At 43.0% G+C, this 17,386-nt stretch overlaps 1 protein-coding gene across 1 annotated transcript in view; it reads right to left on the bottom strand.

Annotated features, from left to right (window-relative positions):
- LOC140134731 (protein-arginine deiminase type-2-like) overlaps positions 1-17,386 on the bottom strand; it is a 32,540-nt gene continuing 15,154 nt past the window's right edge. Inside the window, exons 5-16 of the mRNA XM_072155274.1 lie at positions 16,068-16,185; positions 15,863-15,988; positions 14,174-14,337; positions 12,672-12,775; positions 12,470-12,581; positions 12,271-12,378; positions 4,916-5,067; positions 3,080-3,224; positions 2,666-2,759; positions 2,498-2,574; positions 1,087-1,212; positions 1-1,008 (exon numbers count right to left, since the gene is read on the bottom strand). Coding sequence (XP_072011375.1) covers positions 772-1,008; positions 1,087-1,212; positions 2,498-2,574; positions 2,666-2,759; positions 3,080-3,224; positions 4,916-5,067; positions 12,271-12,378; positions 12,470-12,581; positions 12,672-12,775; positions 14,174-14,337; positions 15,863-15,988; positions 16,068-16,185 — 1,563 coding nt within the window. The 3' untranslated portion in view covers positions 1-771. The remainder of the gene's footprint in view (positions 1,009-1,086; positions 1,213-2,497; positions 2,575-2,665; positions 2,760-3,079; positions 3,225-4,915; positions 5,068-12,270; positions 12,379-12,469; positions 12,582-12,671; positions 12,776-14,173; positions 14,338-15,862; positions 15,989-16,067; positions 16,186-17,386) is intronic.

Genomic DNA, 17,386 nt, shown 5'->3' with positions numbered 1-17,386 from the left:
TCCACAGGTTTTATTATTGTGGTTAGTAATAACACCGGATGATGGTTGTGATGGAGGGTGGAGAGTCCAGACAATGGCTGAAGGCACTGGAATACAGAGCTAAAAACTGCACCATGGATCACGGATCAGACATGTATCACAAGGTCTGGTTGTTAGGGCATTTCAATTGCTTCCATGGCTACAATGGTTTCCATTTTTGTGGAGCCCTGAAAAATGTTGAATGTGAATGGATCGCCCTCCAGGTCCTTTTACCTGTTCTAGTAAGCAGGATATGACAGAGGAACATCATGACATCATGAAAACACATTGAAAATAAGACACTTTATGGAATAATAAGGTATTAGTGTAAAAAAAATCATATTAATCATCACATCCCATTACAGGCAATGGTGTGAGTCCCAAAAAATCCACTTGGGTTAATTCCCAAAAATCCACTATGTGATATATCTGTATAATGTAATAAAAAACCATCACCCCCATCATCCTTGAGGTTGGTCTGTATTCAGCAGTCACCTCTGTCCTTACTCTGTATATAGAAGACTGGATGCTGGAGGGAAGGCCATGATCTGTAATAATGTATATTAGGAGAACCAAGAGATTTGTGGGAAGCCACTATATAGGAGGAATCTGCCAATGCTCCTTTCCGACCAAAAATCCGCAATAACCGAAATCCCACAAAAACAACCCCAAAATCATCCGGTGGTAGATGATAAGTCTGCAGACTGGAGCTCAGAAGGAGATTGCCAAGGATGAGGAGTTTGCAGACCACGTCTATGGCTCTTCCATATTCCACCACTTAAACGAGAATGGCTTCCGGCGGACATTGGTGCCGCAGTGCACCTCGCCCAGTCTCTTGTGGTATGACACTACGTCATCAATGAACGTGCACCTCAGTTCTAAGGGCTTGAGCTGCTGGATGACATAATCCTCCAGGCAGCAGGTCTCTTTGATCACAGGTCCGTAGGGTTTAGGAATTCCCAGTTTTTTTCCCAGAACGATCATATTAACCTGGAGGGAACAAAGAAGATCAGGGTATGCTGCACATCTATGGGCATCATGGAGATCCCGTCACATCCCACTACTCACCATGTTAGGGAAGAAGGCCACAGCCTTATCGTTTTGCAGCTTGAATAAAGCAGGAATATCGATGATGTCCTCCTCTGTCAGGCCAAGTTCTGCCTTCAGAATATCCCTGTTCCAGTCAATGCAGTGCTGCAATACAATGAGGTATTACTATCCTCTGACCTTCCATAGACACATCCATAGATTCATCACCACCCAGGTATTAATACATCTCTACATGTTCAGTCCATGTTCTATACGTTCTCTCTCTATACGGGAAAATCGATTCATAGATTCACAGCGAATCTTCCATTTTTCACACATGGAATCCAAATCTTTTATGATTCAGAGCGGAAGAATCTTTCTAAATGGCGACTGTGATTTATCCCACAGATGAGGGATAGAGGATGGGTGAGGGAAATTTAAAAACTTACTAATAACTAAACTAAACGAGATTAGAGGTCAGTATCCAGGACCCTAGTCCATTCTTCTGAAAAATTAGTCAAAGCGTCAGAGAAGTCCTCTCCTATCTAAATGGGCCATGTATTACAGTACAGCACTGGCTGCTCCCACATACGTACAGGTACAGAATAGTGATTTGTCGTTCACGAACTAACCATCTCGAAGAGCCGGCTCTTCTATGTGAATGATGGGAGTCAGCTCATTTCTCTTACAGGAAACCTACCACTTTCAAATTGTACTTCTAAGCATCACATACCGTGCACCAGCTCAGGGTGAGCTGGTGCCGGAGCATATCTTCATTATTTCCATAAACCGCTGTATTGCTTTTAAACACTTTTTTAATCTTTATATTCGAAGCAGCTTCGGCGCACGGTGGTACGCGCTCGGCACACCATGCGCGCGACCACGCTTGCGTCTGAAGAGGAAGTGCTGGAGAGCCGGTGACATCATGCGCGCACAGTCGCGTGCATGGTGCGCCGAGCGTGTACAGCTGCTTTGAATATAAAGATTAGTTGTTTAAAAGCGGTTAATGGAAATAACGAAGATATGCTCCGGCACCAGCTCACCCTGAGCTGGTGCACGGTATGTGATGCTTAGAAGTACAAGTGGTAGGTTTCCTTTAACCCCACACCCAAGTGGCTCACCACGCCTCCTTTAACCCGATAAAATCATGGTGTGGTGTGGGGTAACTGACTGGCCTAAAACTCCCTATTATACATTTAATAGGAAGCCGCTTAGGAGCTAGAAGAGCCGGCTCTTATTAGTGAGCCGAGCCTAATGATCCAACTCGCTTAGAGCCGTAATTCCCATCACTAGTACAGAACCAGCCTCTACCACGTACGCACCACTACAGCACCCACTGCTTCCACATGCGCTCCCATAGTTCCCAGTGCAGCATCGGTCATTCCCACGGGTGCACCCATACAAGTAATATGTTGCATGGCGCACATGATGTCCAAACCGGACTTCATACCTGTGCATAGAGGTTCTCGTGTACAATGATGTCTGTGGATAGGATCTTTGTTACGGTCCATCTCTTGGTTTCTAATCCTGCCAGAGGAATGTGGAAATACTGTTGAATATCCCTGGAATGATCACAATAATAATGTTGTGCCAGACAGGACAGTGCAGCCGCTCTCACCCTGGAACATGATGACGTCTCCATGTCCTTCCTGCTTCTTGTCTTGTAAAATTCTCATGCATGTGGCTGGACTAGCCAGGAGTAGACGGAAGCCCTAAAGAGAGAGAGCCAGAAGAAGACCTTCATACAAATCGCACAACCATATTTTGTAGTACAACCCTGAAATACATTACACTTCCAGGGGATGCCCAGCAGATGGCAGCAACATAATAGTAAATGCAAGTCCTCTGAATGTGTTTGTGTGTGGGATCCTTTTCATATAATCAGCTACGGCAATTTATATGTCATCTAAGACACACATGTCACAATGTTATGATGTATAAGTTGCCACAATAAGGTTAAAAATAAAAAGTGATGTTGACAATTACACACTACTGCAGTAATCCTGAACTAAGTATTCACTGCAGACTGTACCTTCTGATTTGGTGCTGGTACAAAGGTCATGAATTCATCAATGTGGCCCACAAACAGCCAATCCGCGAAGAGCTCAATCGGCGACTGTATCCGCTGGGCATACAGAAAATCCCGCACAACTTTGGTCATTCTTCTGCCAGATGTGCTGTAAAGAAAGAATTGTGTAATAGAACACATCTTAGAATTGAATGGTTTTACATATCACAAAACCATATAGTCCTAAAAGGTATTAACCACTTAATACCTAGGCCTGAAAGGGTTTAAAAACTCGGGAAACACATGGTGTTAGCTGTATCTTACAGCTGACATCTCTGTGTTTCACGTGTGGTCATAGCAACCCATTAAATAGTGTGATTATTATATCGCCCACAGCAATTAAATGCCTGCAGGGGGATTCCCTGCCTTATCGGCACCCCTTGCAACATTTGCAGGGTCGCTATGGCAGCTCTAGGGTCTGATCGAAGACCCCAGGGCTATGCATAGTAAATGCCTGTAAGATCCTGTCACAGACAAGACCTTACAGGCAGTGTGTCAGCCTATGCATCAGCATAATAATACCCTGCAATACATCAGTAGAGCAAAAAAGGCTTACGCATGATCCAACTTCCCTTCTGTGCCTCGCTGTGCGTCCATACCACAAGTAACATCTACGTGAGGGGTGCATAACAAATTTGAGTATGGGTTTTCTTGTGAATGTCTAAATTTAAGGGCTAAATGAAAACATTACCAACAAAATTAGACAATTTTAAATTGTACCTCCATTTTGTTTTAAATACTATTAACAATCTTCCTAAAAGCTGTATTTAAAAGTTAGAGGGGGTGCAGATTTAAAATGACAGCTGGATACTGGGTCCTGCTGCTGCGTTCAGCGCAATTCAAACCGCACTTTGCTGCCGACTCAGGACCCGCACCTTCTGCTTTCAAAATACGGCATGGGTGGTCAGGATCAAGTTACTTAGAACCACAGATGAAGAACATCACACAACAGATTCCCCTGTGTTATTATTTGTTTACCAAAACTCTGATATTCCTGAGTAAATGATCAGCATCCAGTGTGACTGGTTCTATAACAGCAGAAGTTTTGGCAGCTTTCTGATTTGGAGCATTCAGATGTGTGTAAACACAATGCCAAGAAGGAAAGATGATGCCCACCCATCAATATTGAGGGATTCTTAGAGAACACATGATTTTTCCATTTTTGGCTTCATCTTTGATAAAATAATAATGAAAAATATAAAGCTAGTGGAATATGTTGTGTGATGTTGTTTACCTGAAAGGATCTGATGTAAATTATGGATATGGCGGACAGATTACATGGCTCTGTGCTGGTGGTCGAAAAAAGATGGGGGTTGAGGGGACAACTGGGTTTACAATGATATAAAGGAATCTGTCTCCTGGATAAAGATGAAGCAGGGGGGTTCGATCCCAATGAAGTCCAGGATACTCAAACACATAAAGCATCTCAGACGTTTGCTGAGATCATGTAATACAGGCTACAGCCACAGCGGGTACGTCATTTCCAATCTGGTGCGAGGGCTCACATTAGCCATGTGCGTGCCCCCGCCACCTCTGGCAGGGGTGATACTTGGGTTACAGAGGTGAGCGCAGCGAGGTGCCCCTGCAAATAACTCTGCCGGATCAGCGAAGCAGCAGATAGGAGTTTACTGCCACTCATGTGACAGCTGAGGATCTATAATTATAGAAGTTCAGGAAGGACACAGGGGCCAGACTTCCAGCGCCCCATCTGACCAATATGCATTACTACCACACAGCACAGACAGTGGAGCGTCCGGCTGTCACCCCTGCACCACGTGTCAGACAGTGCTAGATCCTTACGTAGGGAAACTGCTACCAATCAGAATCCTCCCCAGAGGATACTTCTTGCCCGCGGCGGTCACAGGAGGGCTCACTTCTAGGTTTCCAAAGGAATCCAGGCTTGTGACCTTCTCGGAAGCTGCAATTTTTGTTACATAGCCAAAATCTGGTCCCTGGAATGAACAAAGAAGATTAAAATACAGAAGCAGATATGTATTTCTATCTAGAATCCAATAAAAATGGCGTAAATTTTAAACCATGTTTTTAAGATAAATATTCAGTTCGGAATTTTTGATCCTTAATGAAAAAGGTACTAAATATTTACATTTTATTTTTCATATTAAAGATTTTTTAAAATCACGAATAAAAAGAAATAGAGTTGTAAACAGCAACAATACAAATGATCACAAGAAAGAGCTTGAGGAATCAGCTGGTTTATCACAAGTCTGTTCGAAGTAGCACAGAACGGACAAAGGAGGACCAATGAAAACCAAAAAATATTTCTATTTTCACTCAGATAGGCTTATTTCTATGAAAGAGTTTTCTCTTTAAAGGGAACCTCTCACCAGAGACCTAATTTTCACTAAACAGAGGTTGCAGAAGTCCATTACACATCTGCCTTTCTGTCTTCTGTGAGCATTTGCACCCTATTACATCACTACTGACAATAGATGATGTCACAGCTTATCCCCTCCCCCTCCTGTACAATGACCTCTATATAGATAACACTGACCCATCATTACATCACTACTGACAATAGATGATGTCACAGCTTATCCCCTCCCCCTCCCTGTACAATGACCTCTATATAGATAACACGTACCCATCATTACATCACTACTGACAATAGATGATGTCACAGCTTATCCCCTCCCCCTCCCTGTACAATGACCTCTATATAGATAACAATGACCCATCATTACATCACTACTGACAATAGATGATGTCACAGCTTATCTCCTCCCCCTCCCTGTACAATGACCTCTCTATAGATAACACTGACTCATCATTACATCACTACTGACAATAGATGATGTCACAGCTTATCTCCTCCTCCTCCTTGTACAATGACCTCTATATAGATAACACGTACCCATCATTACATCACTACTGACAATAGATGATGTCACAGCTTATCCCCTCCCCCTCCCTGTACAATGACCTCTATATAGATAACACTGACCCCTCATTACATCACTACTGACAATAGATGATGTCACAGCTTATCTCCTCCCCCTCCCTGTACAATGACCTCTATATAGATAACACTGACCCATCATTACATCACTACTGACAATAGATGATGTCACAGCTTATCTCCTCCCCCTCCCTGTACAATGACCTCTATATAGATAACACTGACCCATCATTACATCACTACTGACAATAGATGATGTCACAGCTTAGCTCCTCCCCTCCCTGTACAATGACCTCTATATAGATAACACTGACCCATCATTACATCACTACTGACAATAGATGATGCCACAGCTTATCTCCTCCTCCTCCCTGTACAATGACCTCTATATAGATAACACTGACCCATCATTACATCACTACTGACAATAGATGATGTCACAGCTTATCTCCTCCTCCTCCTTGTACAATGACCTCTATATAGATAACACTGACCCTTCATTACATCACTACTGACAATAGATGATGTCACAGCTTATCTCCTCCCCCTCCCTGTACAATGACCTCTATATAGATAACACTGACCCATCATTACATCACTACTGACAATAGATGATGTCACAGCTTATCTCCTCCCCTCCCTGTACAATGACCTCTATATAGATAACACTGACCCTTCATTACATCACTACTGACAATAGATGATGTCACAGCTTATCTCCTCCCCCTCCCTGTACAATGACCTCTATATAGATAACACTGACCCTTCATTACATCACTACTGACAATAGATGATGTCACAGCTTATCTCCTCCCCCTCCCTGTACAATGACCTCTATATAGATAACACGGACCCATCATTACATCACTACTGACAATAGATGATGTCACAGCTTATCTCCTCCCCCTCCCTGTACAATGACCTCTATATAGATAATACTGACCCATCATTACATCACTACTGACAATAGATGATGTCACAGCTTATCTCCTCCTCCTCCCTGTACAATGACCTCTATATAGATAACACTGACCCATCATTACATCACTACTGACAATAGATGATGTCACAGCTTATCTCCTCCCCCTCCCTGTACAATGACCTCTATATAGATAACACTGACCCATCATTGCATCACTACTGACAATAGATGATGTCACAGCTTATCTCCTCCCCTCCCTGCACAATGACCTCTATATAGATAACACTGACCCATCATTACATCACTACTGACAATAGATGATGTCACAGCTTATCTCCTCCCCCTCCCTGTACAATGACCTCTATATAGATAACACTGACCCTTCATTACATCACTACTAAGAAAAGTTGATGTCACATCACCCCCTTAATGTGGAGTTACCATTACTATATTGGCTACTGTGGGGATGTAATAGTGATCCCCATAGGAACAACAGAACACTATGTGATACGAATGGGGAGGAGATGATAATGAAGTTAGGAGTTGTAGCTGAAAGAAGCTACCATTGTGCCAGGTAGAAGAAGAAAAGTGATTCCTCCATTCAGAGATGTTATCTGTTGCTGACTTTACAGTAAGTGCTCAATACTCAATAGGTGTCCTCTGCTTACTAACACCCGACTTACAGACAACCCCAAGTTACAAAAGGACCTCTGGATATTTGTAATTTACTGTACTTTAGCCCTGGGCTACAATAAACCACTATAACAGTTATCACAGGTGTCTGTAATTAAGATTTATTGTTAATCCTGGTTCTTATGACAACCCAACATTTTTAAAATTCTATTGTCACAGAGACTCAAAAAACATTGCCTGGAGCTACTATTATAAAATATACAATTCTGACTTTCATACAAATTCAACTTAAGAACAAACCTACAGAACCAATCTTATATGTAACCCGAGGACTACCTCCTGGGCCTATGAAAGCAACATAACATTTTTATATTTCTGGGTGTTACAAGGAGATGTATATGTTTATATATTAGAGCATATACTGTATATCTACAACTAACTATTCGGTGCAGATAGGTGTGTGAGTTAGACAAATGTGTATTTTCAATTCTAGGCCAAAAGCTACAAAGCTAGGAAAATGTTGTTTAATCATTTTATATACATAAAAGGTTGATACAAATATTGGGGCACATTTTCTTCCCCGGTCTGGAGGAGATCCCGAAAGTGCATTGTCCGGCAACAATGCCCTGTGCCGCGATTCGAGAAGATCGTGCACCCGATTTCCTGTATGTGTCGCTTCCCCGATGAAATCCGCCGGAATTCAACATTTTCCTCCCGGTGTATGTAAGTGCATGACTTGCGACACAATTTTGTAAGTTAAATCCCGTGCTTTGTCTGAATCTGTCGGATCATCCGGCATGCCCCCCGCCCCATTTGTGCCGCGATTGCAACTAAATCCTATCGCGTGCGACATAATCGCCTGCTAAATACCTGTCCCCGGGGCGTGATCCCCAAAAATGTCATAAAACCTGATGGAAATGCAGCTGAAGGACCCTTAGTAAATAAGCCCCATTGTGTTAATGTAATGGGATATGTCCCCATAAGTTGGAGAAGATCTGTGCCAGATTGTTAACGACCCTCCATAAGGACCAGTTGGTTTAGGGACCCAAATCATTCTGTCATGTTCTCTTTAATATAAATTGTTTATACAAGTAGGTACAAGTTATTTCTTGTGCCGTTCTACACAACGGACTTCTTGCTGACAAAGTAGGGAACACATTGTTAAAAACTTGAATCCCACCCCTGAGTAAGACGAGACCTGGCCTGGGGATAACTCAATAACGATCCATCACGCTCAATAGGGCAGCTGCTAAGCCCAAAGTTCTACTGCAGAGGGGGAGAAGTGTCATCTCCTGGCCCAGGACCCAGAATTGTGAACTGATCCGATTTTCCATTACAGATTGAGATTAATCAAGTAGCGTCTTCCATTAGACTGTAAGACAACCTGCAAAATGCCCGGGAAGCCTGCCCAGAAAACCCCCGGCTACACGAGCCTGCACAGAATACCCGGGTGACATCTGACACACATGACAGGGACATTCATGGCTTAATATACCACAACTATAAAACTCTACCCACTGCAAAATATAGAGAAAAGAACATGCGGCCAAAGCCCTGGTGATGAACTGACCAATCCAATGGCAACTACTAGTCTAATAATGGTCACCGATTGGCGCTAGCCAAAAATTATGCAGAGATTTTTAGGGTCAAGTAAGTTTGTCCTCCTGCAAGTTATTGTCATGTGGGGCAATAAAGTATTATTAAAAAATATTATGTATTCTCAGTGATGTCACTGCTCTCTAGTGATGGATAGGCTGTATTCTCAGTGATGTCACTGCTGCTCTCTAGTGAGGGATAGGCTGTATTCTCAGTGATATCACTGCTCTGTAGTGATGGATAGGCTGTATTCTCAGTGATGTCACATATCTCTGCTGTATTCTCTGTGATGTCACTGCTCTCTAGTGATGGATAGGCTGTATTCTCAGTGATGTCACTGCTCTGTAGTGATGGATAGGCTATATTCTCAGTGATGTCACTGCTCTCTAGTGATGGATAGGCTGTATTCTCAATGATGTCACTGCTCTCTAGTGATGGATAGGCTGTATTCTCAATGATGTCACTGCCCTCTAGTGATGGATAGGCTGTATTCTCAATGATGTCACTGCTCTCTAGTGATGGACAGGCTGTATTCACAGTGATGTCACTGCTCTCTAGTGATGGATAGGCTGTATTCTCAGTGATGGCACCGCTGCTCTCTAGTGATGGAAAGGCTGTATTCTCAGTGATGTCACTGCTCTCTAGTGATGGATAGGCTGTATTCTCAGTGATGTCACTGTTCTCTAGTGATGGATAGGCTGTATCCTCAGTGATGTCACTGCTCTCTAGTGATGGATAGGCTGTATTCTCAGTGATGTCACTGCTCTCTAGTGATGGATAAGCTGTATTCTCAGTGATGTCACTGCTCTCTAGTGATGGATAGGCTGTATTCTCAGTGATGTCACTGCTCTCTAGTGATGGATAGGCTGTATTCTCAGTGATGCCACTGCTCTCTAGTGATGGATAGGCTGTATTCTCAGTGATGTCACTGCTCTCTAGTGATGGATAGGCTGTATTCTCAGTGATGTCACTGCTGTTCTTTAGTGATGGATAGGATGTATTCTCAGTGATGTCACTGCTCTCTAGTGATGGATAGGCTGTATTCTCAGTGATGTCACTGTTCTCTAGTGATGGATAGGCTGTATTCTCAGTGATGTCACTGCTCTCTAGTGATGGATAGGCTGTATTCTCAGTGATGTCACTGCTCTGTAGTGATGGATAGGCTATATTCTCAGTGATGTCACTGCTCTCTAGTGATGGATAGGCTGTATTCTCAATGATGTCACTGCTCTCTAGTGATGGATAGGCTGTATTCTCAATGATGTCACTGCCCTCTAGTGATGGATAGGCTGTATTCTCAATGATGTCACTGCTCTCTAGTGATGGACAGGCTGTATTCACAGTGATGTCACTGCTCTCTAGTGATGGATAGGCTGTATTCTCAGTGATGGCACCGCTGCTCTCTAGTGATGGAAAGGCTGTATTCTCAGTGATGTCACTGCTCTCTAGTGATGGATAGGCTGTATTCTCAGTGATGTCACTGTTCTCTAGTGATGGATAGGCTGTATCCTCAGTGATGTCACTGCTCTCTAGTGATGGATAGGCTGTATTCTCAGTGATGTCACTGCTCTCTAGTGATGGATAAGCTGTATTCTCAGTGATGTCACTGCTCTCTAGTGATGGATAGGCTGTATTCTCAGTGATGTCACTGCTCTCTAGTGATGGATAGGCTGTATTCTCAGTGATGCCACTGCTCTCTAGTGATGGATAGGCTGTATTCTCAGTGATGTCACTGCTCTCTAGTGATGGATAGGCTGTATTCTCAGTGATGTCACTGCTGTTCTTTAGTGATGGATAGGATGTATTCTCAGTGATGTCACTGCTCTCTAGTGATGGATAGGCTGTATTCTCAGTGATGTCACTGCTCTCTAGTGATGGATAGGCTGTATTCTCAGTGATGCCACTGATCTATAGTGATGGATAGGCTGTATTCTCAGTGATGTCACTGCTCTCTAGTGATGGATAGGCTGTATTCTCAGTGATGCCACTGCTCTCTAGTGATGGATAGGCTGTATTCTCAGTGATGTCACTGCTCTCTAGTGATGGATAGGCTGTATTCTCAGTGATGCCACTGCTCTCTAGTGATGGATAGGCTGTATTCTCAGTGATGTCACTGCTCTCTAGTGATGGATAGGCTGTATTCCCAGTGATGTCACTGCTCTCTAGTGATGGAGAGGCTGTATTCTCAGTGATGCCACTGCTCTCTAGTGATGGATAGGCTGTATTCTCAGTGATGTCACTGCTCTCTAGTGATGGATAGGCTGTATTCTCAGTGATGTCACTGCTCTCTAGTGATGGATAGGCTGTATTCTCAGTGATGTCACTGCTGTTCTTTAGTGATGGATAGGATGTATTCTCAGTGATGTCACTGCTGCTCTCTAGTGATGGATAGGCTGTATTCTCAGTGATGTCACTGCTCTCTAGTGATGGATAGGCTGTATTCTCAGTGATGTCACTGCTCTCTAGTGATGGATAGGCTGCATTCTCAGTGATGTCACTGCTCTCTAGTGATGGATAGGCTGTATTCTCAGTGATGTCACTGCTCTCTAGTGATGGATAGGCTGTATTCTCAGTGATGTCACTGCTCTCTAGTGATGGATAGGCTGTATTCTCAGTGATGTCACTGCTCTCTAGTGATGGATAGGCTGCATTCTCAGTGATGTCACTGCTCTCTAGTGATGGATAGGCTGTATTCTCAGTGATGTCACTGCTCTCTAGTGATGGATAGGCTGTATTCTCAGTGATGTCACTGCTCTCTAGTGATGGATAGGCTGTATTCTCAGTGATGTCACTGCTCTCTAGTGATGGATAGGCTGTATTCTCAGTGATGTCAGCGCTGCTCTCTAGTGATGGATAGGCTGTATTCACAGTGATGTCACTGCTCTCTAGTGATGGATAGGCTGTATTCTCAGTGATGTCACTGCTCTCTAGTGATGGATAGGCTGTATTCTCAGTGATGTCAGCGCGGATAGGCTGTATTCTTAGTGATGTCACTGCTCTCTAGTGATGGATAGGCTGTATTCTCAGTGATATCACTGCCCTCTAGTGTATTCTGAGTGTCAACATATTGCAAAAACTTGAACTCACCAATAATTCCCGAACAGGAAAATCCTTCAGCTCTCCATCTCTGGGAGAATCCAACACAACAGGGAAACTTTTATGCGGAGCCTGGATGTACCCGAACTCCATCTCATCCTGTAAGAGAATGCATACCATTTCTAGTACTTGGATATTTCCGCTTATAGATGACCCCATTCCATGACTGTAGTTATAATATGACATTGACCTGCATCCAGCGATCCCCTCTGTTCACATCTTCAAAGCACACCTGGGTCTTGCATTTGGCTTCATCTGCCAGTTTCGTGACCTCCCTCTGGAAGAGGAAATTGTCCTTCACACTGCGGGTACAAGGCAGAAACATTATTGGGCATCTTAGTCCTGGAACCTCAACTACAGACTGTAACATATTTCAACACATCCATTGTTACCTGCAGACAAAAACCTCTATTGGCTCCAGTGTGTTGGGTGTAAGGATCAGGGGGGCGATGCGGAACGTGACCACATCAGTGAAGATGGGGGTCTCCGGGATCCCCTGCAGGAGGATGGATGCAACATTAAACTTTCCAGTTCATGAATAGACTCCGAGTTCTGCTCCAGCAACTAATACACAGGCAGAGCAAAGGTTAAATCTAACTATACATTACAGAACATTGGGAGATGCTTTGGGATCCAAGATATTGAATCATTACCTTATTATACCCCCCTTGTCCTTGTCGTAATTTGTCCTTTTATGCTCCATGCAAGAAGCTGAGACCCTGGCAGCCACTCGCACTGACGCTGATTATGTTGTTAGCACCATCAGAAACAGGAGCGAAACCTAAGCCAAGGATAGCGACACTAAACCGAAAAATTTGATCCGGTTACTGGACACAAGCTGACAGCGTCAGGCTTCTATATATGGAGGTCAGACTAAGGGGAGATCTCCCTTCCATACCAGTCCCAAAAAAGCGGACCACCGTGGAAATGCACTGGACGACCCCTTTCACATTTGAGACCCACACCTTCCCGATTTACCCTATGCATAGTTATGTAACAGTTATGTACAGGGGATGAATATCTGCAACTCAGGAACTGGGAAATGCAGAGTTAAACCCCTTTGATACCTATAATGTTCGCTATGTGTCCTACAGAATTAGACTACAAGAAAAAGTTGTCAAACTTGGAGTAAATTCGTAATTTGCCATAGGATGTTAGGAATGCTTAAAGGGTATGTCCAGCCACAGGATAGGGGACATCTTACCAAATGCTAGGGATCTAAGTGGTGGGACCCAGATGGATCAAGAGGACAATGGTCCAGCTGGCTGCTCTATTCATCTCTATAGCACTGACAGAAGGAGTGCAGTACTCTACTACCTCCGCCAGTGCCATAGATGGTGAATGGATAAGCAGCAGGGTGCATATATGACTGCCACTCCATTCGTTTAGGGTATAACGGACCCCATTATCATGATATGTGGGGTTACTACCACTGAGACCCCTATCACTCAACAAGTTATCCCCTATTATGTGGATAGTGGAAAACTTGACATGGTAAAAAGTTGTTTTTTTATCATCAACTATACCAAGGATTTGGCTGTGTGCTGGATACCAGTTTTTCCTGTACAAGGGGAAATCCAGCTGCCCACAAGCCCCTAGGTCAGGCCCCTTTGGGGAATGTTGCACATTTTTCTGATGAGACAGGGATTTACTATACACGGACTAAGGAATTACATTTTTTTCCCCAATGTGGGCCAATTTGGTCTTATGTTTTTTTTTTCTGGATTCAACGCTGTAAGAGTCTAGATTACAATTTTTGGACCTCCGTATTTATTCAACCTTATCTTTCATGATAACAGAGACATACTGTACAAAAATGATGACAAAAAATTATTCGGAGAAGTAAAAAAACAAAACAAAAAATAATAATCGAAATTTCCTCTATGCATGTTACCTCGACTTGAGTCTCTAGCAAACTGGCCTTGATGGTCACCAATCCATTAAATCCCTCATCCGGGAAACGGAGCCCTTCCACATAGAACTCCAGCTCGCCTGTGCCCGTGTACCGTGCCTTGTAGAAGAGCTTATCTCTGCCCAGGACGTGTCTGTAGACTTTATCTACCGGGGGAGAGCACAGGACAGGTCATCTGACTATTGGAGCAGCACTCGGACATATACATTGTGTAGCACTTTGTTACAATGTATCATTCTACAGTCCAGGCTGTATACATTCCAAAATACTTTGTTACAATGTATCACTGTACAGTCCAGGCTGTAAATATTCCAATATACTTTGTTACAATGTATCATTGTACAGTCCAAGCTGTAAATATTCCAATATACTTTGTTACAATGTATCAGTGTACAGTCCAGGCTGTAAATATTCCAATACACTTTGTTACAATGTATCAGTGTACAATGCAGACTGTATACATTCCAAAGGACGATCCAGACTTGAAATATTGTAAGCAGAACTGTTCATCATATAATAATTATGCCTTATTTACATATGATTAGATGACCCAGTTAACCCCCGACAGAGGTGCGCCGCCTCTCGATTATCGGGGTCTTACTTCTCTAATGCACAATGTGCTAATAGTCCATTACTGCAGCTTTTGTGACAAGTGCGAGGCCACTAATATACATTCCTGTCCCCGAGGCTCTCGTTACGCGCCAAGCAGCCTCTTGTTGTACCAGGATCAGATGTCCTGAGCGGCATTAATAAATGTTCCACAGCCTCTCGGGGAGGATCAGGTTTGAGAGCTCGGGATTTCGGTAGATGCCACTTCAGGAGGCTCAGAAATTTGTCATTGTCAATTGGGCTCTCACAGTGTTGGTGGCGGGACTACATCCAGACGACCACAAAACTTCAAGCTCCTTATAAACTGGGACTGAGGTCACCACTTTAAATCTCAAATGCTTTACTTAGTAGTAACTCTTATGTAACTGAAATACTCCAATCACATCCAGAGCTGCTAAAGGATAATTGAAGAACTGGTTCTGAATACAAACAGAAATAACCCATACACTCCAACAAGCTCTACATAAGTGTTATGCTTCAATAATATCCAGAGCAGCATTCGCACTGCTGTCCAAAATAAATTTTTTATTATCCATGCACATCCGGAGCAAATATTACAACTGCTCTGTAACGTCATGTCTTATGTGAGATCCACATCTCCAGAGCTGCACCTACATAGTGTTCGGATATCACATTTTTTAATCCATTCACATCCAGAGCAGCATTGACAATTATGTTCTCAGAGCATACATTATAGCCAGAGATTTGTCACAACTTTGCTAGTTACTCTCACTTTTGATCCATTGGAGATCCCATAATGCATCTCCCAGCATTCACTGCAGTAGAGTAGAACTGTACAGACACTGAACAAGCAGGGAGTTGCATGATGATATAAACAGAATTGGGAATGCAACTTGAATGAATGTAAAATATAAAAATTACCCTGTAATTATACTCTAGCCACCTCCAAAGCTGCATCAACAGGATTATATCCTGTAACTTATGCACAGTATAAGAAAAGTGAATCAAAGGATTTAGAATGTGACTCATATTTTAGGTTTACCAATAAATTAACATTATTTAGACCATATCAGAGGGCGAGTGGGGTATCAGGGAACTCACTGTACAGATTGAACACTCCCAAACTGGGGGCATCAGTAGCGGAGATGTAGACCATCAGGTGGTATCCGGTGGGCAGTTTCTCAGGTCCTTTGATCCGGAGCAGCATCTTGGACATGTCCAGGAGATCTGTGAGGGGGACACACGGGTCAGGTCATCGCTGCTCCCCCTTATGACATAGCGAGGACATTGAACATTGATCACTTACCTGTCTTGGTCAGCACTACATTATCACCTCCATCCACCGTGCGGGAGAACAGACTGTCCTTGTCACAGTTCACCAGCAGGATTGCCCCCTGACCTTCCGGACCCCAGGTCCAAGAGGCCTAAATGACAACACACAATATTATAGAGAATATATAAAGGGTACAGGGACAGTGCAGGACCAGGGGGTGTAGCAATCGGGACCTGTCCATTTAACATCATCACATCAACATTTCATATATTAACTGACTATAGGGCAGGTGGATGGAGATACTACTCCCTGTTATCAGTCAATTCAGGATAAGGGGAGGAAGACTACAGTATTCACATAATTAAGGAAAGTATAGACACCTCCCTTCCACATATATCCAGTGTCTAGGTCCTCCACTTTTATAAACTCCAGACTTGTCACAGACCCTTTAATCTCCCTCCATAGGGTGGAGACTGGTACATTGCCCAACCATAATTACAATTCTTAGAATATAAATACAATTCTTAGACCATACTCTCACACTAATTATGGACAGATCATTGCAGTACCCACCAGGACTCAAAATGCATGTGAAAATTTTATAGTAAAAAAGCATGAACATTCATTTTCGGGGTGAAATTCTCAATTTCAGTAACTTTTTATAAATCTATAATAGATTATGATAGTAAACTTGCAATACACTTTATTAAATGAATCTCTTCCTGTGTCTTTCTTTTCCCCCTGTCTTTCTTACTGATGTAGTTTCTATAAATCAGCTTCCGCTCCCTGTACACCACTGACAGTTGATCAGATAAGAACCTGATAATGTACCTAATGACAGTCCCTGTGTAGTCTAATCACTTCACAGAGCTGAACCTTCAATGAGAATATGTTCTAGGTGTGAAAAAAGTTAATCCTTAGTGTTATCTGCCTGAGGTGGACAGAGCTCTCAATGCTTTCAGATAGACTGCTCACTACAGGAGAAAGAGCAGAAACAAGGTACAGAGAAGATGCTTTACTTTATAATTTTAGACTTTGTTTTAGATTTTATTATCTGCTCTAAAAATCTAAAAAAAAATTCAAAACGGTTAATTTCTCACATCTGATCAACAGTGGTTGCTTGGACCCCAACTGATAAGAACAGGAGTCCCAGTTCCCCAAATAAATCAAACAGTCACTCTCTATGGAATAGCTGGAGATAGCAGAGTACAGTTCTGTGGGATACATGTTTTCCCTAGTTTTCATGATCGGTGTATGGGTCTGACCACTGGGACGACATTCCATTTTGGAAAAACCCTTTATCTGGTAACAAAATATCACAACATTTACATACAGTAAATTAACTCTCATAC

Source organism: Engystomops pustulosus, chromosome 6 (assembly GCF_040894005.1).
Source record: "Engystomops pustulosus chromosome 6, aEngPut4.maternal, whole genome shotgun sequence".
NCBI classification, from domain to species: Eukaryota; Metazoa; Chordata; class Amphibia; order Anura; family Leptodactylidae; genus Engystomops; species Engystomops pustulosus.
Note: the sequence above shows the minus strand (reverse complement) of the source record. Positions and strands in the feature narration are given on the sequence as shown.